Below are 27,252 nucleotides of genomic sequence, written 5' to 3' on the forward strand. Positions count from 1 at the left end.
GTGTTAATTTTGTACATTAAATTTTGTTATCTTTTTTTCCATCCGAAAACTTTATCTATGCATCGTGCATAAAATCAAGAGTACCCCGCATTCCCCTATGAAAAAATTGTATAAACCTGTTTCAAAATTTTATACACTCTTATACATTGCCATGGCAATTGTATAAATTGTATAAAATTTTGAAACAGGTTTATACAATTTTTTCATAGGGGTTAGTTTACATTTGAAGGCGTAGTATGCTAATTTTCTTGTGAGCCGAAAGCAACACAAGGGACGTGGGAAATTGGTATCGTTTCTTCTGGAGATAAAGCTTGGATAATGGTATCTCACGTATCTTTTACGAGACCCATCCCCACGAGCTGGCCACATTAAAATTGCATACCTCGTCTGCGTAATCACTGACGGCGAATCTGTCACATATTCTCTTGACACGTCTCCTGTACTGCCCAAACTGGTCGGAAGAAGAGTCCACCTCATTGCCCAGTTCTGGCTGATGGGCCAACGTGCGAATGAGAAAGTCAGCCGGGTTGAAGTTTGGTGGACACGTGTACCCGAGGCTGAAAAGAAAAAAAAATAAGAAAATTGTTCCCCTTATTTTTTTCAAGGCAAAGAAACGACTCGAGTTCAGGAAAAGGATTATGAAATCATGCTCAATTCGCAGTCAACAAACACCGTATTTTCTACTTAAAGCTATGTCCATATTCACATGAATTGCCATGAGAAAAAAATACCCTGGATCAGAGGCGGATCTATTGGAGGGGCCAAGGGGGCTATAGCCCCCCCCAATGAGTATCCAATGTACACTAGATAGAATTGCAATTTTTTTTCGGACCACCACTACTGCTGTTAGGTTAACCCCCACTTAGCCCCCTCCCTTGTCCCTATTCTGGATCCGCCACTGCCCTGGACTAGAATCGAACCACGGACCTTTGCTTTTCTGGGCCATTGTGCTGGCCTTTACCGCATTCAGCTTTCTCGAGGCAATATGTGTGAATTCCACCGTGGCAGAATTGAAATATTACACTATGTCCTCATGTTTGAGAACCAGTTCGCCATATGCTATGGACGAAAATTATGCATGCTAAAATAATAAATTTTTGGCGCATAACCGTGTCTTACCTTTTTATTTTTTTTACTTATTGCCGTAATCTAAGTTCTGAGAGAGCTTTCATTCTTCATCCTGCCGAAGACTATGGAATCCTGTATTCTAATTAGAGTAATGTACTTTTTTTAAATTCGAAGACAGTACACTTTTCAATTTTATAATTCATGCACATTGACTATTGGTCATCTATCTTTGGGGTATCTATTCTGCTGAAAAATTTTCTTGTAGGATAAAAAAATTCTGTCTATTCATTGTTATAATGAAAAATCGACCTCTCTCTTTCTTCTTCAAGTCACGCAAAATAACTCTTAAATATGTGATATTTATTTCACTCATCTATGCGGATGAATCGGATGTACTATTTTGTAATGTGTAATGCATAAAAAGTGACTGTTTAAACTATACCGAAATACCACACTTTACACACCGTTATTCACTGTATAAGTTACCATTTAATGCAAAGTTAAGCGACAAATATTTGTTCGTTTAGGAAAATTTGAAATGAATATTACCTAGTCATTACTATGGAATCACTTTTGCCTGGCTAGGTTAAACACATTTTACAGCCAGAGGTGCAAATTCCTAGAAACCCACATTGCACGTGTATCGTGGTACACCATAGTCATACGTGGAGGTAAAAAAGTGAGAAAAATCGTGATATTTTTTCGAATTTACCTACGAAATAACCCTAGTATCTAATCCTTTTTTGTTCTATCCTAATCCTGTTTAAACTATATTGCAATACCACGGTGTACACTATTCTGTTGTTCATTGTATAAGTAATCTTTTAATCCAAAGATGAGCTGAAAATATTTTTCTTTTATGAGAATTATAAGTGAATATTTCGTACTTAATACTATCATATCACTTTTGTCTGGCCAGGTATAACACATTTTAAAGTCAGAGGTGAACATTCCAAGAAACCCGCATTTGACGAGTATCGTGGAACACCATAGTTATGCGTGGAGGTAGAAAAGTGAGAAAAACATAGGGTTTTGACGAATTTACCCACGAGATAAATCTCCTGGCAAGGTTTCCATTGTTTTTACACATAAATCTCGGCGCTCACTTGTATTCTGGGGAGTTCCTTTGGACGGAGCATTGGGACACGTTCGCGGTTCGTTAAAGGGTGGACGATGTCCAGTCGATGGCTTCAATCCAAGTCATGCTCAAGTGTGGTCTGATAAGCGATGGATGCCCTATAATCTAACTTTATTACGGGGACGACCTTAGTGACGAAATGATGTCGGGAAGGAATCCTAGAATAAGGCTCTGAGAGGTGACTTCTCAATTCAATTCAGCTCCTAATGCCAGCGTCGTAAAATTATAAATCTCGGTCGGAGAAATAAAAGCCATTAAAGAGTGTTTTCAGTTCTCCGCCCGTACATCCGGTATTTGTAACGACTGTCGGCGGACTCCACTTAAAGCCTAAAATTGGCGCTCAACTGCTGTACGGCATCCGATAATTTTTATACGTTTATTATGAGTCCTCGTGATCCAGTCTAACAGTAAAATCTTTGACGTTTTCAAAATAATTGCTGAGGTAAAGAATCATGAAATTTTATTTTGTCTTGAATCTGTCGAAAAATTATTACATGTACAGGGGCTACTCTTAATGTTATTGATATATTTTGATGCATCCGAATAATTCAGGATCAAACTATGTTGATGCGACTTGTAGTACAGAATTGAGTTTACAATTAAAATATTTTTAACCTTAACAAGTCCAGGTTATCTGACTCTTAACCAAGGCATATTTTTCCTCCAAAATATCCCCGCATAACTGCATGTCAGTGAACCCTTCGACAAAATCGAAAGTATGATAAGTGGAGTGGAAATTATCCATGATATAAACTACAAATGGTAATTTCCACCCTTAAAATATAAAACTCCTCTAAACCAACCATGATTTCCAATTTCAATATCATTCCACATTCTATATGGAAATTGCCATTTGTACGAGGATTGCCCAGTAAGTAATGCAGCACAATTTTTTTCTCTCAGCCGACAGCAATGGTGCAATTTTGAAACGTTTCGTTGCGTTCAGATAATGCATACGTACGATTACGTACGTATGTATTACGTACGTACGGTGACGTCATGAGAGATGGCTCTTTCATTGCTGCGTTTGCATTCAAGGCATCCGTTGTGTTTGTTACATTTTTGGCTAACGTATGGCCGATGATTGTTACGTGGTCATAATTTCTGCCTAAAATGCCTTAACCACAAACCGTGGATTTGATGACATTTCGACCGTGAAAACCTGGAAAAAAACCGTGAATTTTATTATGTAGTTGGAGTGGGAACCCTGTTTCAACTTCGGGCGACGCGTATCGCGCGGATTCCAGGCATCTGATTGGCTGAAGATCCCGTTTGCGCGTCCCTTCGCCTGAAAGTCGTCCATGAAAACCTACCTTTACTCTCCAATCGATTCCCGATTCCATAGATTCTTATTCATACTAACAGGTGGGTTATTCACCTGCCAGTATGGTGAATATTATAGTGATCAATCCTCTGGTTTAATAAAATGATAAAAACTTAAACTTTCAGACATAAATTGTTAACTTAATAATATACTGTGCGCAATGGCTCAGGTGTGTGGCGGCCATTATGCCCCAAGCTTATAGTCTATTTTCAAAATATTTATTTTCTTTTAATCGATGCAATCGGAATCGAATTTAGGCTATCGATTCTCCATTCCGATTCCGTGCCCGAGAATTGGTGGAACCCCCCGCCAATTGCACGCCCATAATTTGCCTCCATTTTCACCTCCTCCACTATCCTGAAAGATTTAGTCTTCATCATCATTTCCTCTCGTCTACCGTTAAAGTCTCCCATTTGCCACTGCTTTCAGTTTTCCGTTTTTCCTCTTCGTAACTTTCTCGTGATGTGCATCTTTTTGGACGTCTTCCATCGATTTAATTGCTAATTCTTACCGTGTCCTGCTCTTCTTAATCTTCTTTCACCCTCTGCAATCATGTCTTCTTTATCTATCTTCGTATTGGATCGATCACAATTGTTCTGATATTTTGTCATTTAAAATCCATGTAATTGTTTTCGGCTTCTATTTTTTCATGCACTTCACATCGTTTAAAGACGCGAAATCGAATCGTATGTGTACCGTGTAAGACAAAGAAATCGTGAGAGATGAACGGCGATAAGCACCGACAGAATTTTCTATCACTTGACTTTACCCTCTTAGTCTGATAACGATCTCCTCGGAATTGGCAACGGCCATCTTTCTTACTTGTTAGAAAGGCTCATGAAAATTCGACCAACCTGTTTCGATTAAACCCATTCAAGGAATACTGGGAATTCACGTTAGAATTGCTGACATCCCTTTCAAGAAGATGCGGTTTTGTTAAAATAATCATTCCCATGAAAATTGAATTTAGAGAGTATGATAAATATTAATACTCAAACTACAAAGTGCGCAGTAGCTTGAACTTGCGAATTTCAGAATGTTTACCATCCTCTGAACACGTTTTCGGAAGTTAAAAAAAACTGCATCCTTGTATGAAACGTATGTTTATGAAGTTTTTGACCCGCGAAAGCCGAATTTGCACTTTTTTTTTCTTAAGCTTTGACGGTCCCTTTTATATTATCAAATTTTTTAAACAATTGAATTCACAAAAAATTAAAATATATAAAAACAGCTGTATCTGAAAAACTTCGAGCCGCTAAAGCCGAATTTGATATCATTTTTACTATACCTTCGAATGTCATTGTTTATGCTGTGCAAATAATTGAAACAATTTAATTTACTCTTATTGAAATTAAACAAAACTGATGTTTCCAGAGTATTTCGAACCACTTGCGTTTTAACTTTATCGTTGTCTGATACGCTTAGGAAGTTTTTGATCCCCGGGAGCCTAATTTGCAGGTACGTTTGCTTAATCTTTGACCGTTACGAGATGTCTTGGGTACGAAATGTCCGTTTACGGAATTTCGGGCCCGGTATGCCGGTTACGAAATGGCCGTTTACGTATTGACATGGGACCATGGACTGCGTGCTTACCTGGAGAAGAAGGCGAGGGCTCCCGTGGCGGTTCCGCTGAAAGCAACCCGTCCCTCGACAAGCAGAACGATCTGCGAGAAGAGCGCGAACACTTCGGAGGATGGCTGGTGGATGGTGCACAGGATCGCCTTCGTTTTTCCCGCTCGACTCGAGTTCTTGCGACCAGTCCACGCCATCCCGTTGGCCGCCATTTGCATTATCCTCACGAGCTTGCGTGCCGAGTACGAATCCAATCCTGTGGTGGGCTCGTCACAGAATAGCAGCGGTGGATCCGTGAGCATCTGGAAAGCAAGAGGGACATCGCACGATGTGAATTTGCCATTTTTTTACTGGATTTCAATGTAGGCGACCTAATGAAACTCAATAAGTGCGAAAAACAACATCTTGGCTTGGCTGATGGCGAGAGAAAAACGCCATAATTTCAACAAGAAATGTTTTTGAGCCGGGTGTTGAACCGCAGAATTTTTCCTTCGCGGATCTGTGCGAGTACTATTGCATTGCCCAGGTTCCTTTATAATCTTGAGGCGGGGTGGATGTTTTTTCCCTAGTTGTCGAATATTTTTTTAGTACGATTCCGTGAATTACGCTTTAAGCCAGAGGTTTCGACGAACAATTCGACTTATATTTTACGGCTATCGGCGCTAGCAAGGTATACCCTGAGCCGGCGACCATATTGCTGGAATCGTCTGATCAATGTAGGTATTATCTAACCGGACAGAATGACGGGATGACTGCTATCGACCACATTACTCGTTGTGCAAGGTACTGTAGGTAGTAAGGTCAGCTAACATGAAAATACTGAATGCATCTTATGGGAATGTCTGTGGAGATGGGAATTGCCTCAAGCGATTGGTGGAAATAATGTGGAAGCACAACAGAAAGCGGTGACCTAAGCATTATGCAGTGGACCCTCGATTTGCGATATTAATCCTTTTGGGAGAACCGATCGTAAAGGGAATGCAATCAAATATTGGGTCGACATAATTTCCAGAGGAGAAATAGGTTTAAAGATTATCAGTTATCGTAAATTTTGTCATGTTAAGAAATGTGTTTCGTTTACAAATGAGGGGGTTTGAAGCCAAGGGGTGCAAGTATTTTTTTCGAAACAGAGTTAGGTAAAGTTAATTGTTAAAAGAAATGTACAAAAACTTGGTTCCCGAGGGATACGAATGAGTCTCTGTTCTGTACTGACATCGAGTGGAATAAAAAATGCACTGCTAAATATCCAATAGATCTCTTTTGTTTTCTTTACCTGATTTCTGAACCTAACTCTGTTTAGAAAACAGAAATCACTTGTACCCCTTGGCTTCTCAGACACAAAAATAAGGTATTTAATTACATAAACAATGATTATTTCTCTTTTATCTACCCAGCGCATTGAAGGCAAATCGTAGAAATTCAAAGAACAACAAAGAACGTTCACTAACAGCCGTGCCCTGGATAGGGGCAACTTACCTAGGTGGGACGCGAACTCGCGACCTTCGGTTTTCTAGGCAAGTGTCATAGTGGAAACTAAGTGGTCGAAATTTGAAATTTTAAAAGCGCGCGCAATGTCGTATACAGAATTCATCGAAAAGATTGTGTCCACAGTATAACAAATGAGGATGATTACTCGGATAATTTAGTGTAATAAATATCCATTAGCTGTACACATATCATACCCGCTCTTATTCCTATTTCGTCCCCTCCTATGGCTAGTTCCTGTTAAAAGCGGAAAGCATGAGGCTTGCAGCCATTACAGGACACTTTGCAGGTTAAATGTATCCTTATTTCCTATGAACGTATTCCTGACCTAGAAGTCAAGCCCTCATCATGTTCCGCCTGACGTAACGAGGAAGAAAAGTCAAGCTTATCCAGCGCATCAAGTGTGCTATCACAGTATTACGAGTCAAGTGGCATCGAAACTAGTCGACGATTAAAAGTTTAACATAGGAAGCCAAGTTTGCTATTTTTCTTAAGTTAAGAAAAGTCATCCTGACGTAACGAGGAAGAAAAGTCATGCGCATTCGGCGCATCAAGTGTGCTAGCACAGTATTACGAGTAAATGGTATCGAAACTACTCGACGATTAAAAGTTAAGTCGTAGAAAGCCAAGGTTGCTATTTTTCTTAAGTTAAGAAAAGTCATCCCTAAAGATCGAAGGAACTACGTCACTTCCGACACGGAATAGTCAACTTTCTTCTCTCTTGAGGTTGTCATTCTGCCAATACGCTATCTCCTCAGAACGCTATTACGACCTCCTTCTGTATGAGCCATGCGGAGTGGAGCGGCGTGCCGGCCTCAAAGAGGTCAAGAGGTGGGGATGGTGGGGATCGAAAATCTTTGGACCGCTCTCCGCTTCTTATGAATCCCTGGCAGGGAGGCATTATGGCCCCATGGTGTGTCCCCAACCGCTCCACGGAGACCCGGGCCTCGGAATTTCCGGGCTACTTAAGACGCCATGCGACGCAGAGCGGCGCCAAATCGGTGAGATCGTGAGATGAACACCTTCACAACACCGAGAAGCCTGGACCGGGAACGAAGAGGGCGCTCCAATCCCACGCTATATGTTTAGAAAATTCTTTTCGCGAGCAATCGCCGAGCTCCCTTTAAGGTGTTTTTACATCGATCCAACGAGAGGCAATACGTCGCATGCAGCATTGTCGAAGGTTTAAAGGCCGCTTTACACGGGGCACGGAATTGCGCAGGTTAGAGCTGCATTAATTTCTAAAATGGCGTGGTATTGCGTGAATGCATGGACAAAATTAGAACAGGGGCTATTTTGCCGTCTCGCATCTGTTATAGCAATTCACCGCTTGACACGACGCAATTTTGATTGCGCCTTCGCACGTACGTCAGATTGCGCTATTCCGTGTACCGTGTAAAACGGCCTTAATACTCAATCAAGTGGCCAGTGTGCCCTTTTCTCGAGGTACTGCATAATTGCATGCAATGTATCAAGGCCGTTTTACACGGAGCACAGAAATTCGCAGGTTAGAACATTAATTTCTCATTATTTCGCATAGAATTGCGGGAATGCATGAGCGAAATCAGAACAGGAGCTATTTTTCCGTCTCATGTTCATGCATTTTCGCATGTGTTCTAGCAATTCACTGCTGTACACGACGCAATTTTGACTGCGCCTTTGTACACAAGTCAGATTACGCAAGTATGTGCTCCGTGTAAAACGGCCTTAACTGTTATCTTGGAGTCTCGAAATTAATTGAACCGAGACTATTGTGCCGGCGCTTAGTTATGAATATGCGCATTCATAGTAGTTGAGGTAGTGTAGACATAAATTTACCGATTGCGGTAAAAACATCATCTCTACGCAAAATCCAATGGATAATAATAATTTCTGGGATATATACCGATATATAGATATATACCGTACATGGTATGAATAGCATATTTAATCTGAAAACTTAAAGTTTTCCACCACATAGCTGTTTTTCCCTCGAAGTACATACATGCATACATCATTTTACAGGTAACTATATTCACTGCGCTTCAGTAAAATGACTGATGCAACTCGAGCATTGAGCAGGACCTGTGGTACTATTCTGGATGACAATATATTTTATAAGACTTTAATATACCGCGTGGCATATTTCACGATTGTATACTTAAATCACCATCGGTTTCGTTACCGAGAATAATTATCTGGCCATGAACTGGGTATTTGATGTATTTACTGTGTATTACGGAAATGAATTCAATATAATTCTTTTGTGGTCAAGTGCACGAATGATTTTTAATATCTCAATAGGGACTCGAATTGTAATTTAAGTTTGTTATCGTGTAATTTAAAGGTATTTATTTTAAGTCGTACTCTCTCGTGAATTAAGTACGCAGAAAGGCCAAATGTGCCATTCCAATAATCATTTTGAAAAATTGACTGAGAATTGGGCTATCAGAGACAGATATGGATGCTGAATTATAAGTATTTAGATCTTATGAGTGTTTTTTTTCTTATGAGTCGCCTCACAAAAACACGCTGAATATGGTTTTGTGCGCAGTTTATACTCCGTGATTTCATTTGCTAATTCGAATACAATCTCACATAATAATAAGGTAAAAAAGATAAGGTAATTGCAGAGTGTAAGACCATAATGCCTGTGGATTAGGTAGAATTATTCCATCTGTAAGGGAAATGGCTCGTGACAGGCAAGTCAATCAAATCTTTTTAGTTCTACTCCTGTCATCTGCACGCTCACTCGTAAACCTGGCTTAGTCATAATTTTTATGGAGGGCTTAACGCTCTCAGGATGACTATCTGACTCAAACACACCTTTTGATTGCCACAGACTTACCATCTCAATTTTCTTTGGCGTTTCGCAAGAAAATCCTTCTTCTCATCAAGGTCGTAGGTGTTATTTATGTCATACTCTTCACTTCATTTATTTCAGTGCGCGAATTATCTGAACGTGCCTGCACGTGTGAAAATAGGAAAAAAGTATACAAGGATGTAATAAGAATACGCAACTAACCAGTGAAACTACTTAAGAATTGCTATTGAAACTTCTCGATTAAATTATATAACTCCATACGTTTTATGTTTTCTTCAGGACTACGGCGATAGTATAAATCATTGCAATTTCTGAACTTTCTGTGTGATTAAAAAATATTTTTTCCAATGACATTTATATCTTTTAATTTCACAATATGCATATTTTATCCAGATCATATCGTTTACTTACAGCGAGATGAACAACTGTATGATCTTATTTCCTTGGAAATAATGTATTTTAATACGGCATTAAAGTTGGAGTTAACCTCCATTAAATCACCAAATGTTATCACTATTTCATTTCATGAATAATTAACCTCATATATGTAGTTTTCCAAGAAAATGTCTTACGTTATCGGTTGTAATGCTACCCTCTCATGTTTTAAAAATTCTCATATTTAGCATCATATAACTTGGGGTTTTTTAATTTCCGAGTGAAATAGCGAAAAAAGGCTAGTATTTTTCGTACGTTAGTTTTATTATTTTATTTTTAATGCCTCTGGCAATTCCTATTTAACAATGTATACAAAAGTAAAAATTACTCGAAAGAGATTATAAGCTATTTAAATACAATTTAAATTCTTTTACTTATATTTTCCATTTTTTGTGGGCAGTTTCCTTATGAGGGAGGTGTTGGTTGTTGATTGCTGCCTTAGGGAGTTGACACCTCTATTTAGCATGTCATCTTGAGTACGTCCGTCATAGCATAATGAACCCAGCGCAACGACCTGGTATAAATGCAGCTTTTCTATGTACGTCTTCATAAGCCTTAAAGAGACTTTCGGGTAGCCAGAAAGGTTCCATTTTCGCAAATGGAACATACTCGTAATTAGTGGTAATGTGAGTACCCGGGGCTAAGAATATTTGACTTTGATTTGTAATTATCTTATGTTTTATTTAGAATTAGTATCATGTAACTTGAGGTTCAACATGTGGTTTAGAGTATAATAGCTTGAAAAGTCAATGATATTTTTTTCTTGGGTGGGGAAATTAGTTTTTTTTTAATGTTGTCAGTCATGAATAAAATATTTTATTTTCTTCGATTTTCGATAGTACTTATTTAATAATCCACGCAGTATAGCTACTACACGAATTGGACCGTAAATTTTTGAAATGAACTTTAAACTTCATTTAAATGTATAGTGTGTGTTTTAAGGCTTACATGGTGGAAGTCTATCATAGTAACAATGCAAAAATGGCAATTTGCCACGAAAAAGGGCTTATTAACTACCGGTTACGTATCAACTGACAGCAGTGCTTAAGGTAATGATAGAAGAAATAAAAAATTGGATATTTCCACATCGTAATTTATGACCATGGTTTCGTTACAGTGTAACTTTCGACCGTAATCGCTACTGCGTAACATTATCAAGGTGCTAGATCACCTTGATAATGTTACAGTTTGGAAACCATAGTCGGTCACAATAAATTAAAATATGGAAATAGCCAAGTTTTTATTTATTCTATTTCTGCGATAAAGGATTTCCACAAAGTTACGACCGCTACTATTAATAGGGTGGCTTCCTATAATTTTTTATTGCCTAAATCAAAAGATTATTACTCCTGGAGTACGTACTTCACGCTTTTAGATTTTTAAATGACGATATCTATTTTTCGCGATTAAATGAAAAGTAAAAACTTTTAAGCGCGCGAAAACGCGACGGATAAGTATGAATTCTGGGAAAAGCCCGTGTGACGTCATTCTGGTTCCGGCTGCCGCCGTGTGAAGCCACCTTGGTGGGAGGCTATGAGCGCCGATACGATGCAGGCTGCTTGCAGGTAGCATAGAACCCTGCTAACAGGTAGCGCTTGGCTTAAATAAGGATTAATAATACCCTATCAAACGAAGGAACCTTTCCGACCCTAGGCAATTTTAATAAGTGATTACTAAGGGATGTTTCCCTGAGCTCTGTGCCTCATGCATTCATTGGTAATCTCATTCGATATAAAACTCCTGACTACTCGTATAGTATCTGATCTGGCGCCAATCTGGCCTTTTCCAAATGATGTCAAAATTGAACATAAACCTTCGTCTCAACTGGGATTTCTAAAACCAAATAATTTGTGTATTATGGATACACTAAAGGTGGGTAACGAATAGCAATCAACGCCTTTCGTTTTCTTTGATGTAGGAAACTACCCTATGATAGCAGAGCTTAATTTTAGCCGAAGCGCACGTAAACGGCGATTCGGCACCACTCGGAAAATTGGGTCGCGTCAAAGTCATCTTTCTTTTTATATTTGTTTAAACATAATTCCTCATTGTAACTTTTATCACAAATTTAAAAAAATCGGAAGGTTTACGGTGTTCATATTTGAAAACCATGTGGATAAAATGTGTTGGAATGCGTTCCGATTCTTAAAGACTTTTTTTAGAAATTAGCATTGCTTGACAGTGATACAAAAAATATCTAAATTCATAGTAATGAAATTTTTGTGGAAAATTTCGAATTTTTAAGTGATATTTCATTTAATTAATTTGCTTAACATAGTTTGTGGGATATTTTCAGAATATTTAGTCCCAATTTCTTCGGAAATTTGATTCCATGACGAGTTGAAAGCTCTATTTAGCTTCCGTATCGTTGAACACGACCATCTTGTCAAAGTGAAAGCGGCTGCGTTACCTTGTCGTGTTTGCTGCTTTCAGGGTAGGGATCCTAAGCCTTCAAGAGAATCATCCGGTAGCTGGAATGGTGCCATTTTCTCGAATCACACGTGCTAGTAATGGTTCGGAATGAATACGCATAGGGGCGAAGTGGGTTCACTTACCTCAATGGCGAAGGCCAGCCTCTTTTTCTCGCCGCCAGAGAGCACTTTTTCGTGTCCGGTAGAGCCGATTCTCGTGTCAGCGCACTTGCCGAGTCCGAGATGCGAAATTAAGTCGGCCACTTGACGTCTCCTCTCGGATCTTGTCGTACGGCGGTCGAGCCTTAGCCACGCCTACAAGGAGAAGAAATAAATGCATGAGAATACGTCAAATGTGGAAACATCTAGATACGTTGTCATCGTAAAGGCCAGTTTTTATAAATTTATATTACAATATAAAAATAAATTTTCATAAAAAAACAACTCAAACTCGCGAACTAAAAAGAATAACATAAATTTTCTATGAGCCTGACAGAATGTCTAAATAAATTGCTTCATATACAGCGAACAATGTTGGGCGCATGTTCCACTATGGTTACATTGATTTAATTGATAATATGATCGGTTTGATTAATTTTAAATTGATTGATAATTAAGTGTAAAAGTGATTTTTGTAGTGAAGCGTGCGCCCAAAGGTTTTCGTTGTATACTAAGAAATTTATTCGGAGACTTTGCCAGGTTCACAGAAAATTTATTTTGTTCTTTTTGGTTCGCGATAAAAACGTTATTTTTTAACAAAAAATATTTTTATATTTAAATATTCTTTTTCTTCTTTTTAGATTAAGTTAAAATCTTTAAATCGATCAATTTCTTGTTTACATAGTGGAAATGTACGTGCAATTCAGTTGCGGAGTTTTAATCATGATAGCCAGTGACGTCATGGCAAAATTAGTAGTACTGGAACGCACCTTCCTTAATTTTTTTTAGAGGCGAAATATTATGTCTGTTTTTTATTACGAGTGATTATTCACATTTTATCACAAAAAATTTTGTTTTGGTTATGAATGTATATATTAGAAATTTTGCGGCAGTAAAATTGATAAAAGTGTTACTTGACTATCATATCTTTTGTTATCCAAGGGCGGAACGGCGCGGGCGTTCCGGCGCGTTCCGGCACCCTGATTATAGCAGATATTTCAAGGTAACAAACGAACTCTTTCCTTTAAATGATTACAGCGCCACCAGATTTTGGCGGCCTTTATGTCAATCTCCACTTTAAATTTTAAAGTCGGAATGAAAGTCGAGATACAGTTCTTATAAAAATCAATGTGTCAGAATATTGCATTATCGTCTGGTTCTGAGTTATCCTGAAAATATCAGCTTGATAAGTAGTCGCTAAGTGGGTTCAACTTGAGTTGCAAGATTTGACCCGCACAAGACGACAAACTACGAGGCGAGTTTAGAAAAAGGTTGTAAAATAGCGACAAATTAATTTAAACACTTTATCAATGATTAGCCTGATGACTCTGGTGTGTTTATACAGAAAAGTTTAACAGATAATGGACGCCATCCGCAATATACAGAAAACTGTCTCACAAAGGGGGCGAAAGACATTGGCTACAAGTGTTGGTGCATGCCTTTCGCAATTTCTCATGCCTTTACTTAACCCTTGTTAAGTTCACTATAATATACTTAGCAGTTAAGTTGACAAATTGTAAAAAAGGTGAAAGCTGAAAGAATTTATCGTCAAATATGTCTCGGTGAGATCTTAGAACATCCACGGCTTGTAGGATAACTAAGGAATTGCATGTATCTTGCTATTTAGTAACAAAGCCACATGCTGGGTAAAAATGTTTTATCTATCAATTTATTTTTTGCGTTAGGTTTAGTCCGGTATTGTTATTTTTTATGTAAAGTGTTGAAGTTAATAGTAATCGTTTTAACGAAATGTTAATTTAAATCAACAAGGGAAAGTGTTGAAGTATATAAATAAGCAAAGAGTTTCAAGGGTAAAAAGTTGTTGACAAGTTACCAGTGCAGATGAATAAATAAGCTAACAGAGACAACAACATCGTGTAGAATTAAGAAGATTAATTGAGTTACATTATAATACTTGTTCTTAGTTGGTTAGTACTATCATCATTATTTAAATTTTCATTCCAACCACAGAGATAGGGGAATGTGGAGTCTATCAGGCGAAAATAGATAGAACGAGATAGAATCATTGAGTAAACGTAAGCTACGATGAAGTGGAGGCTTGTTGAAGCTGAAAGCTTCGGGTTTTACAGCTATTGACCGCACCCGGGACCCGAACACAACAGTCTCCAATGCTGAATGCTCTACTGTTGCAATTTTTTTTGGTAAAGTTTTGTAGCATTTTATTTATGGAAGCGAAAGTTGAAATTTTTTTTTTAATACTATCTCTTGGGTGGTCCAAGTTAATTTGTGTCGTGCGTTTAAATTCGCGGGATAAAAGTCGTTTTCATTCAAACCCCAATTTTAGATGGTGTTTTGAGTAAAAGTATAATTTCCCCCGTCGAAAGAACCTCAATAATCATGTTAATATCGTTATTGTAGTAAATTATGGGCTTAATTTTGTGGGTGTGGAAGTTATCAAGGACCGTTTCTTGTTTTTGATACCCGAACTACGCTTGGGTAACACGTATGATTATCGTGTCTCCCAGCCCTTCTTTTTAAGGACTCGTGGTGCTCCTTCCGGTTTATTTCGCTGCTCTGTGCTTAAATTTAACTGTAACTTTCAGTCCAATGCTGTCCTTCTAGTCTTTGCCCCACATAATTATCTTGTCTCGTGAATTTTAAAAGTGTCATGCAGCCTCGTCAGGTGACGCATTGAATATTCTTTATACTTATTGCATATGCGTATGCTTCTTGGAATTATCATTAATTTTTTTATAAATTTAGATATCCTACAAAATAGGGGTGCTTATAAACATGGATGAAATGTTTGACAATATCAATTTCGGAGGTGCTTACAATTTATTAGTTTATGCGTAAGATGAGATCCAGTAGATATAAGTAAAAAAATGTTTAACGTGTAAAAAAATCATTTAGGACGTAAATACTCCAAACCTTCAAACTAGCTAGAAAAGAAAACCGATATTCTTTCTCTTTTAGCTGATGATAAGTTTGGTATAGCTGATCATACACTACTTGTAATATATCAGTACACATTCTCTATCACCAACGTGTAGATAAATATTAGCTGGGGTGATTCTGGTAGTTGGTAAAAGTGGGACTTATGAAGTTCTGGGGAGATCTTTATGCCTGTTAAAATAAAAAAAAACACGAATGCTATCAAGTATGATAAGAATAATGTATATCTCAATATTCATTTAATGCATGCCTTGCTAATTTAACAGCGCACAATTTTACATTAGTGCTTATGGACACATAAATTTTTGAAGAAATCATATCTAGTGGTATTTTATGACCAAATTCCCCCATTGAAAAAAATTCCCCTTTCTGTAATCTCCTTCTAAAAAAAAAAAGATGGTGATCGATGGAGGAGGTTTGAGAGTGCATCGAAATTGGCTTTACACCTGCTTACTGACAATTTTAATTTATATAGGGGTGAAATCATGATTATTTTCGTCCCTTAATACGTACCTGGAACCGAAAGAAGCGAGAAAGATTAATTTCATAGAGAATCGGTTCCCTAAGTCACAAAATCTCCCCTAAAACTTGTGTATGGAATTCATCGACCATCTTTCTATGGTAGAAATGAGTTTTTGAGACATTTCTGCGTACATAACGAATGCATTTAACAGGTAATTATGAAAATTCTCACGCGCCTGGACATGTTTCCGAAAAAAATCTGACTACGATTACGTCTATAAAGAAAACAAACTCGTTTCAACCAGGAGAAGATTCGAAATGCGAAAGGTAGTGATTGGGCCGCTTAAAGCTTCCAATGTTTGTGTTAAACCTTATGTTCATGTTCAGTTCGTCCCCCTGAATCTTAGATTATCGGCGTTAAGAGTCAGCTTCTTTCACTTGGAGGTACTAGGGTTTGGGATAGTGCCTGTTGGTGTTATGGGGTAGGCTACGTGAAGGACATGGACCTAGAAATTTCCCCGCTTGGCTCGCTTTCAGAAAAAAAGTGATAATTCTTTTTCTCGTGGATGACATTGAGGATTTTCGATTTAATCTTTAATTAATTCTTTTTCTCGTGGATGACATTGAGGATTTTCACTCTAATCCCGTATTAAACCCTTCGAACTAAGCGAAGTGACCTAATGTGGAAGATGTACTTCTTATCGGATGGTTACAAGAGTGAATCCTCTTTCATCCATCATTGGGTGAGCAGTATTTGAGCGTGAGTCTTTAAAGACGTCATAACATGTCTCACTTTTCGTTCCATCTCTCCACCGTTTACTTACTCTCCTCTCATATTTGCGGATCCCTTATGCCCTGCGGCTGCCTGTGGATTAACGATCTATACGCATAGCATTCAGCTAAGCTGTTCCAATGGCAAACTCAAAGTTTTGATCCATTTATTCACCCGTATTTTGTTCCCACATAACCTTAGTAGAGCCAAAAGAAGTGGCAACTCGAGGAAGACGGACATATTTCATTGTGGAAGGGTACACTAGCTCTTCCCCACTCAGCCGCCATTAAGTATGAGGGATTTGTCATCCATCGTAGAGTGAGTTTATGGACGTACCTGCACATCTAATGATTGTTTTGGAGGGAATGGAGGTTACGTTCGCGCTTGGCTTAGTTTCCAAAAATATTCTCGTTGCTTTTATTTCTCAGTGACGTTGAGTATATTTAATTTTAATCCCCTTTTAAGTCTGTGGAGCAATAGTTGTGGCAAAATGTGAAGGGTATGCATCTTAGCGACTGGTGATCCTCTTTTAGTCATCCGTTTGCGCGATGGAATCTGAGCGCGAGTCTTTGAAGACGTCATAACACTTACCGCTCTCTCTCCTTACCAGCTAATTTTCTCTCGTCTCATGTTTACTGATGGTCTCTTCGATCCTTACAGGACGCATCATTTCAGCGAAAAGTGTTTGTTTCTGATCGCATTACTCGTTAGAACTTATTTTATCATTTGGAAATATTTGTGAAGCATTGATGAGACCCTTGTCAGCATTTGCCTGTATCCGAAATTGCCTCAAAATTTTTCTCATAAAAAATCAGATTTAAATGCAGCCCAAATTTTACAAAGGTCTATCACATGTGCCCGGAAATTTAATAATTTCAGCTGAATTTTTAGACAGGTTACATGTCTAAAACAATACGATGGATCGTGCGAAAGTGGTGCGTCTTCATTAAGGAATATATTATCTTCCCCTTCTGGCCGCATTCTATCTTGATTAATTTTTTCCGTATCGCATCTTTAAAACGTTATCATATAGTAAATTTCAGGATGTATGGACCTTGCAGTTGGCTGTTATCAACAAATATCTGTGTCTCAAATATGAAAATTTTGCCTCAGCATTTTCTCCGAGTTAAAATCTTCACAATTGAGATCCAGGTCAGTGGCGTAGCGAGGGGGGGGGGGTCCGGAGGGTCCGGAACCCCCCGAAATATAAAACACAATTACTTTCCTTCATAAAGGAAAACAAAATATTGAAAAATCGTGAATTTACAAAAGATTACTTTGACAAATGAAGTTTTTTGATTATGAAAAGTGTTAAAATTAGTTTAAAACCCTCTTATTAGCATCCTGTTTTTCAAATGTTTTCTCTCCTGGTTTTGGACCCCCACCCGAACGAAATTTCTGGCTATTCCACTGGTCCAGGTACATGTTTAAAGAAGTATATTTTGCGTATCGCATCTTTAAAGCGTTACCATATTGTAAATTTCAGGATGTATTGACCATATAGTTGACCGTCGTTAACAAATTCCTGTGTCTCAAACATGAAAATTTTGTCTCAGCGTTTTCTCTCAGTAAAATCTTCACTATTGAGATCCAGGTAAATGTTTAAAGTTTTTTTTGCAGATCGCATCTTTTAAACGTTGGCATAGGTATGGTAAATTTCAGGGTGTATGGACCTTACAGTTGGCTGTCGACAACAAATATCTGTCTCTCAAATATAGAAATTTTGCCTCAGCGTTTTCTCTGAGGTGCAATATTCAAATTTGAAAACCAAGTAAGTGTTTAAAGGGGATTTATTTTGCGTTAAGCATATTTAAATTGTTATCATATTGTAAAATTCGAGGTGTATGGACCTTGGATTTGGCCGTCGTCAAGCAATTCCCGTGTCTCAAATTTTGAACAATTAGCCTCAGAATTTTCTCTGAGGTAAAATCTTCACATTTGAGATGAACGTAAATGTTTACAGGGGTCTGTTTAAGGTATTCTGAAAATTATATGATCATAGCATAAGTTTTGAACATGTGACGAGCCAGGAAATAAGACTAATGAAGCGTTAGTGATGTGTTTTCTCAGCTCTGCGGCTGCTTGGTGGTTATTACTCATGTGCATATACAGCTACTCGTCCTCAACGGCAGTTCGGCAAGAGTCGTTCTGGTCCGAGGTGGGCCAGTCCCCTCCACGTCCTTCGCGCCAGTGCCCGCCCTTGGCATTGAACTTGAACGGATCTGCGCGGACTGATCGATTCGCTCACCATTCCCGTAATCTCCGCCGGAAGGGAAGTGCCGTGACTCGGGGTCCCGATCCCGGCCACGGCTTCGCTCCGCGCCGGTCATACTTTGCCTCGGGAACTTTTGGCTCGTCTTAACCCTACTACGGGATCAAGTTGACGTTAGATCTAATGAAAAGCATGATTTTAATGCCAGCAGTGTCATCTTGCGGCGCTATGGTTGAAGAAAATCTCTTATTTTGTGCCTGGAAATAGATATGTATGTTCGAAGAAAGTTAGTGAGGACTTAATTCCAGTATGTATTTTAATCTAACGAATTGGGTTCTGATAGTTTAGGGCTGTACAAAGCGAAGTTCAGGTGAGGAGTTCTGGTGATTCAACTCAATATTGTAGTGCGTATTTTGGACAGCATTTAGATACCGAAATTCAAATTGATTTTACCGATGCGTGCTTCGCTTCTGTGCTTTACGGCTTCACTCTGCGTCGGTCATATGTTGCCTCGGGGACATCTGGCTCGTTCAAACCCTCTCGTGCGATCAAGTTGACGTTAGCGAAAATTAAAAGCTCAATTTTAATTCCAGCAGTGTCTTCAAGCGGCGCCATGACTGAGGAAAATCTCTTATTTTGGGCTCCGGAATAGATGTATATGTTCTCGGAAAGTGAGTGAGGTCTCTAGTATGCAGGGTGTTTCAGGAGAATCTGAAATACTTCAGGAAGTGGTAGGGGAGACAATTTTAAGCTTTATTTGTCCATAGATATGGGGTCGCAACTCCTTAGTTACTGAGCTATTGGCAACGCAAACATTTTTTTAAATGCAATTTGAAGTTACTACGAAAAAGGTTTTCTTGGGTATCAAGCCTTTTCGACATTTTCTTTAATACTCTAGATTATTAAGGATAATAAATAATTAAGGTTAGGCGACAATGTGGGATTATAACTATCTGAAAAAATTGATCTCAAAATGGGTGAGGTCGCGCAATCATATTGTTGATTCTCCCTCAAAGTTCTAGTTTAATTAAGGTCAAAGATTAGATCAAACCACTCCTGTTGCGGATTCCTACAGAAACACCCTGTATTTTTTAATTTAAAATACTGGATTTTTATAGTTTAGGACTCTAAAAGGCAAAGTACAAGTGATCAGGCAAAGACTTCTTCAGGTGATTAAACTCGATATTTTGATACGTATTATGGACAGCAGCTCCAGACGGAAATTCAGATTGATTTTACCGATGCATGCTATGAATGACATGTTCGGTATTTCAGCCTAGCGAATAGGTAAATGTTGGAGGAAAGAAAAATTGTAGTTCTACTGCGATATTTTAATTTTGAGAGAAGAAATGCGTACTTGTGAAAAGATTAGCTGATATGAGAACTGAGTGGAGAGCTGCGTCACACCAATCTTAGGATTGCTGACCAGTGATGATGATAATTTTTATTTTGTGACCTAAGTATTGATACGTAGTATCATGTTCAGGAGAGAATTTCTGGTGATTATCCTTCGAATTTTTTTATTATGACCTTTATTTCGCCGAATAAAAACGACATTTGTGAAAGAAATGTCTTTAAGTAGTGCTGGCGTCAGCAAGAATCTCCGGTATTACAGACTCTGAATTCGTTTCATGTTTGGCACAAGACAGTATTATAATTTAAAGAGCTCGACATGCTATTTTAACTTAAGGCCTACGTATCTATGCATAAGGACATCGTCTAGCAAACTTATCAGTTGACTTCGATATCTATTTTGTGAACTAGATGTTGGTATTACTTACGAAACATTGCAATCTTTCCACTGAATTTATGTGAGTGCACATTCCGTTGTTAAGTGCCCTTGAGAATGTAATTGTATCAACGAAACGCTGAATTAAATTCAGTGGAAAGATTCCAATGTTTCATACATACATGTTATGTTAATAACTTTCACCGCATCTTTCCTCATTTCATGCTAGATAAATGCTGATACATCATTGAAAAAAATACTTAATATCTGTAACGTCTACTTCGCTGAGAAAATTGTTATTTAGATTACAAATAAGATGGTTATAGAGTGGGTATTGAAATGCAAATACTTTCAATGTTGTTTTTACGACCTGTTTTGAGACTTGGCATAGACTTCGCGCCGGAAATGACAGTGGTTTTTTGTTTGCATTTTATTTTTACGATGTATTTTCATGTTTATTTCATGTATTTATTCCATTACAGGGAAATTGAATTTTTAAGTTTGAAAACTGTATTTTAGATATTTTTGGGAATTTGGGTGAAAATTATTTTTTTGGGGTACTAAATTTTTAGTGGTTTGAACAGCAACTGTAGATTTGCTTTGCATTTTTTCGGCTTTTGATTTGGACTTCCTATAGCAAATCATTTTCTCGTATTTAAGTTTCAATAATAGTTTTCCCTCATCGATGAAGTGTCGATGCCAGAAAATTTCTTTTGAAGAAGTAGCTGCATAGATCAAATATGTTTTTTTTTTCAAACGACGCATCTTGATTTTTAGCGGTAGGCTATCCTTTGCTTGGCGAATCGTACGCTTGGCGTTTCAACTGCTGGGTTTTTTTTATTATTCAGCGTGTACCCAGTTTTACTTTTATTTGAATTGAAAACGGCTCGGTAAACTTCGATAATTTCGTGTGAGGATCGAGATTCAAACGATTGACGTTTAAAGGGATCTGAATGTCCCTTGAAAAGGACTTCTTGGTCCATGGTAGTAATTTCCATTTGTGAAGGGGAGATAGAAAAATAAATTTGCATTGGTTCTACATCGGCTCACGTGAATATAGACGCTAAATGCAATGCGAGTATTAGGCATGCGTGATGAATCGAAAAAAATATTAATTTTTTCATGGCTGTCGAGTTCTCATTTCCTAATTGGGCTCCTCGTTTGCATTTGGCAAGGTAACGCGAGAAAAAAATACGAGCGTGATTCATTTAAGTCGGACGAAATGTCTTCAGAAGCGACTGGCGTGGATTTAATAAAATATAACTTCATCTCGTTGGCAATCACCGTAGTCAGCCGAAGCTTTAGAATTCATTCTGAGGAATAGAGATGATGACTTTAGAGATGTTGTCAGCAAGCTTGATTGGGTCACGCTCTGGGTGATCCAATCTGGTTTTCCACGACCTCAAACATTTCTCACTTAACCGTGTAGTTTAATATATCAATATCAGTGTCTCACTTCCAGACAATATATCTTGAAATGTAAATTATCGACATCATTGATCGAATTTAATTGCTTCAAATAAGGGTATATATAATATTTTGAAGGGCCCATTTCAATTTTTTTTCTCAAGTTTGGTCATGACTCGGAAAGTGGGGTAATGCTTTTTACGAACTTGACGCGGTAAGCAATCAAGATAATATTTTACTAGAGCATGTTTCATCAACGTGATAGGGCAATGGACGGAATCATGTTCTGAACTAGGTATTATTCTAAAGAGGCAAGGGTGAATTAAAAACAGTCAGCAAGTTGGTTCATAGGCGAGCTAATGAAAATCTACTGCAGTAAGTCATCAAAATATCCTTTCGTGTCGGACTATGTCTGTGGACTCACGTTATTTGTTTAGGCTCTTTTAATCCAAAGGAGAAGTAATGGTTATCTATCAGTGCCGCTTAAAAATAAAAAGAATAATAACATGATGCATATGGGGATTCCGCCGTAATCGCGTAAATTATTAAAAACAAATTGCTACCATTGCCTGTCCTCATTCCCTCTCACGAATTATTTCTTCACTTAATTTTCATGTGAAAAAGAAACTTTTATTTCGGAATTGAGAATATCATTCAATTTCAATTCTGATGGAGTAATAATAACGCGCTAAGGCTATTACAATTGGGCTTGTGAGGTTTAAAAGTCCCCACCTGTTAAGGTGTTTTTGTGTGAAGTATTGTTGTTCATTTTTTATCGTTGGATTGATTGAAAAATAGTATTTTGTAATTAGTAAGAAGTTTATGGTTATTATGACTTTGGAAAAATGTACTGAGATGAATGGAATGGAAATTTAGTTGCCCTATCTTATTTGGCCGTTTTTAGATTCATATTTCGAGCGAGAAGGTCAACTTTCCTGCCTTCAAATTCGAATGTCGACCCTCATGTAAGTAAAAAGTTTATAATTATTTCGCTTTGGGAAAAATGTACTGAGATGTATGTAATGGAAATTTATGAGACCCTATCTAATATGGCCGTTCTTAGATTCATATTTTAAGCGAGAAGGTCAATTTTCTTGCCTTCAAATTCGAATGTTGACCCTCATGGGCCCAGGCACGTGGTTCACCCTCCCCTTCCTCTCCGCCGGTGATGCCATTGGTTTTTTCCTCTGGATTCGGCCATGCAATATTTTTATCAGGTGTCAAGGTGACCCCGAGTCACTGCCATGGACGAATGATACGTGACGCTCCGGCAATCCCTTTCAAAGTCACGCGCGCACCTCGCTCGCGGTCATATTCTGGGTGAAGGGTGATATGTCCTCATTTACCTAAGTCATAAACCCCCTTTCATTCTGGAAGTAACTACTTGCATCAAGCATGCGAAGATAATGTGAAGAGGTCCTAGGATAGCATTTTGAGATTTGAGCCATGAAATATTTTAAGAAGGTAGTGTCGCCACTACTGGGTTCAAAACTAGTAGGGGAGACCGGGGCACGTTGGCCATCGGGGCAGGATGGCCCAGTCGAGCTAATTCATGCAATAGACACTGAATCGTGCTAGAAATTTATCAGAAGGTTGGTAACACATTTCCCCTTTCTCCACAAGACCATTATGACTTTAATTTAATTATTGCCATTGACTTTAATTTAAAAATTTAATTATTGCCATCCAGATTCAGAAAGACTGTTCAATAATTTAGCAATAATTTCATAAAGTTAGATATGTATAAATAAATAATATTTAAAAATTAAAAAAAATCGGGCCAACGTGCCCCGGTCTCCCCTACTTTTCGCTCATGTCACTAAAACGTTTTGTCTCCCTAGACGAGAAAGATCGAGGGTTAAAAGTAACATTAGTGTACAAAGAATGAGGATAATTCATTCGTTGTATTTTTTTAATAAATAATTATTCCCTTTGTTTTCAGACGACCTAAGACCTTTTTCAAGTAGCTAAAGATTTACGATTTGACTTCAGTTACAGCATTCACTGGCAATCAACAAATTAAATTGTCCAGTGGCGTGCGTGCGTTTTATTTTTACCGGGACTCCGATAGTATCGCTTATGTTAAATACGTTTTTTTAAAACGACGTGTATACCTGTCTTGATCCTTTTCGTTCACCTAGAAAAACCGCCATAAGAATATATATATAAATACTCGCATTTTAAAATGCAATTTACACAAAATATTGTTAGGAAAGGCAATTTTTAAAATAGAAATAAGTCAGTGAATTACATTAAGAAGAGCATATTTTGAAAATTTCTTAATACTGTTACATATAGGTACTTCGTTTCTCCGTATAACATCCTTAATTTATTTGGTAATCAGCCTTCAGAATTTGATTTGCTCATTGTGGTAAAATAAGTAAATTCTATCCATATTTGAACTTTTCTATTTTCTCCTCACTGCAATATATCAGTTAGTCAGACGGTTGGACGTGAGAAATTCTAGCGCCTGTCAGTAGCTAGCTCTTGCGGTGGCATATCAAGTGTTCCTTTCTCCTTATATATTAATGCACATTCATGACCAGATTCTTCGCTCGTCACATCTACGAATCTCATGACGTTAGTCACAAAACGACCCGTACTTCCACTTGGCATGTAGATCCACTATTTTTTTTGGCTATTTTTTACTTTTTCTCATCACCGCGGTTGTTTATTTTGTTCGATCCTCCCATTGGCTTCTGGTTGCGGACGAGGGTGGGTTGTTTAATTCCAAAGGGGAGTTTTGAAAAGAGGAAGAGTGGGTGTCACTTGAATTAACTCCCAACTTGCTTTAACTTCCCTACACTCAACACTACTACTAACACTCCCAACTTACTTTTTAATACCAGCAGTGACAATCTGCCTGTTCCACAGCCGTTTTGATGTCTCCCGTTTTTCTAACATGTTGTTTTTGGTCCGTTTTTGCTCGTTTGTTGCCCGAAAGGGCAGGCAATGTCTAGCCACAGCGCTGGAACCAAGTCTGAAACGTGCGTGCAGAGATTCTGTGTCGAACGCACCAAACCCCATCCATGTAACACTTGGTACGACTAAGATAAACCCTAAAGTATGACTAGGCAAAATGCAGAAAGACTGACACGCTACAAACTTAATTTATACATGGCTGTGCGTATTTAAGAAATCTCTATGACATATGAGAATAACTGTAAAAAATATTATCAGCCAAGAAAATGAGGCAATAGTTTCCTTCCCATAGTTTCATATTGCCTTCCGATTTGGTCCATGTCACCCCCGACTGATCTAAAATCCCTTGATTGCATCCCTCACTTCTTTTCCAAAATAGTGAGACATAGAGTCCCATATCTATGCAATACGTCCTCTGATGCTGTGCTGTCCTCTCTCTTCTTATGTAACGTGCAGAACCTTAGACTTAAAACGGATTTAAAATTAATTCGTAATGCCTCGACTTATGACTGTCCTGTACTCCTTTCTCTGTTGAATTTTAGAAAAACAAAATAGAATAGAAAATGGGACACTTGAGCTCTGGGTGTGAAACCTAGGAAATCTATCTTAACTTGATCCTCCCGCTCGCTCTCACTGCTCCATCTGCCTATTACCGGGATCTTCCTAGCCAAGCGCACACCTTTATATCGCCTCTACATCCATCTAAACTCACAACCTCCTTCCATCGATCCTTGTTAATCATCATTCAATTTCGGCGTACAAGCTTTGTCCTAGCTGTCAGCTAATTGAATGCTTTCCTCTCTCCTTTTGTTAATTCTTTGTTCGTTTTTATATTATTTATGTAGTTTGTCTCATTTAATGCTTTGTAAAATTTTTCACTTTAAATTGGCGTCACGTCTGAACGTGAAAAATGATTTAAAGAAAGGTAAGAGAAATTCAACCGTTAAAATCATTTCCGGGCTATAAATGAGTCCATCCTCGGCTTCTGTTATCGAGGCTTATATTATCGAGGCTTAAGTCATCGAGGCTTCTGTTATCGAGATATGCCGCTCTTAATTGGCTTTATCGTAAACGCTAGAGTTCAGGTAATTACTTTTAGCTTTCATCTCACGTCACTACCGGGTCTTCATCAAAGCCTTGATGGAATGGTGGAGTATAGATGAGGGTGATTTCATCGGTGCAATACGCTATTGAAATTCAGAAAATCCGAAATAATTGTCCCCTCTTTTGGTTTTCATTTTACGTGATGTACTGTTATTTATTATTTGAGGCCGATATTCTGAAATTTCTGAGATGATTCAATGGAAATAAAGCAGTAGGAGTTAGTGGCAGGGAAAAACCTTAGTGAGCAGCGTTTCTTGAAACCACCGCGGGAAATAATTTCCGCGCCTCCTCGTATTTCATAGCCTTATCATGTTTGTTGAATCAATGTGGCTTTCTATGAGTTAATGGTGGGTGATCATTGAATTTAAAATATTGGAATTGAATTGTGTGAGAACGGTGGGATCTTAAGGCTGGTGGAAATGTTGTCCAAGGTACTATTTCTTGGTACATTCGTCTTATTACAGTAGTTAGCTCTGAGTTCCCTGTGTTAGTGGTTTGAGTGAGGATTCAATTGTTTCTACCCATGTTCAATGTTGTCTCAGGGCATGCAAAGTTACAATAGGGATGAAGAAGAGGCAAGGAAACTTGATACTAATCATGCTATTCGCTTCCAAAATGTTAAGAGATTATTTTCTCTTCAAGATAAGGGAAAATCCTCGTAGTTAGTAATGATTACAAGGTGGCATAAACTCACCTATTCTATGTAATTTTTTTTCCTACTATAAGGTATCTTTTCAGACGGCTTTAAGTAATATTTGTAGCATCAGATACATTATTTCCAGTGTGTCACAAATATGAATTTGCGATACAGTAATTGTCTTCCCCAAATACGGGTTAGTTTGACTTCAAACAACTTGTATTTTATCTTTAGTCTTCTCTTTGCTTTCCAGTGGCTCATATCTTCCGAATGATAACATGTCATACGTGTGCTGCATAGCGTACTTCGGAGGACAGTGAGTCGTTGACCGCTATCTTGGCCATTTGCGGAGATAAATCTCTTTCCTCCAACAAATAGAATTGTTTGGCTGTTGCTGCGCAAAGAAATCTTTCACTGTTCTACTTATAGAGTATTCTTAACGATTGCGTATTACCTGTAGGCCATTTTCGCATAGGATGATGAAATATATAGTGTGTTATGTATCTTCGCGGTACATCTGCATAGATCATGCCATTCAAATGTTTGTGAATTCCGCATTCGATTCCATGATTTTCGTTTGAAAATCATTGTATGATCTTTATATATATCTCGATTTCCTGATGGCGTAGGATTTGACTATTAACGGGTATGCATTTTAATAAATGAACGTACAAATAAATTCAATGTTGGGGCATT

General features: G+C 38.1%; 1 protein-coding gene across 2 annotated transcripts in view; it reads right to left on the reverse strand.

Annotated features, from left to right (window-relative positions):
- Nucleotides 1-27,252, reverse strand: part of LOC124159078 (protein scarlet) — a 220,434-nt gene that overhangs the window by 21,197 nt on the left and 171,985 nt on the right. For both annotated transcript variants that reach the window (XM_046534605.1, XM_046534606.1), the window contains exons 7-9: nt 12,381-12,551; nt 5,124-5,404; nt 383-557 (exon numbers count right to left, since the gene is read on the reverse strand). In XM_046534605.1, coding sequence (XP_046390561.1) covers nt 383-557; nt 5,124-5,404; nt 12,381-12,551 — 627 coding nt within the window. The remainder of the gene's footprint in view (nt 1-382; nt 558-5,123; nt 5,405-12,380; nt 12,552-27,252) is intronic.

The sequence above is a fragment of the Ischnura elegans genome, chromosome 5 (genome assembly GCF_921293095.1).
Source record: "Ischnura elegans chromosome 5, ioIscEleg1.1, whole genome shotgun sequence".
Classification (NCBI taxonomy): domain Eukaryota; kingdom Metazoa; phylum Arthropoda; class Insecta; order Odonata; family Coenagrionidae; genus Ischnura; species Ischnura elegans.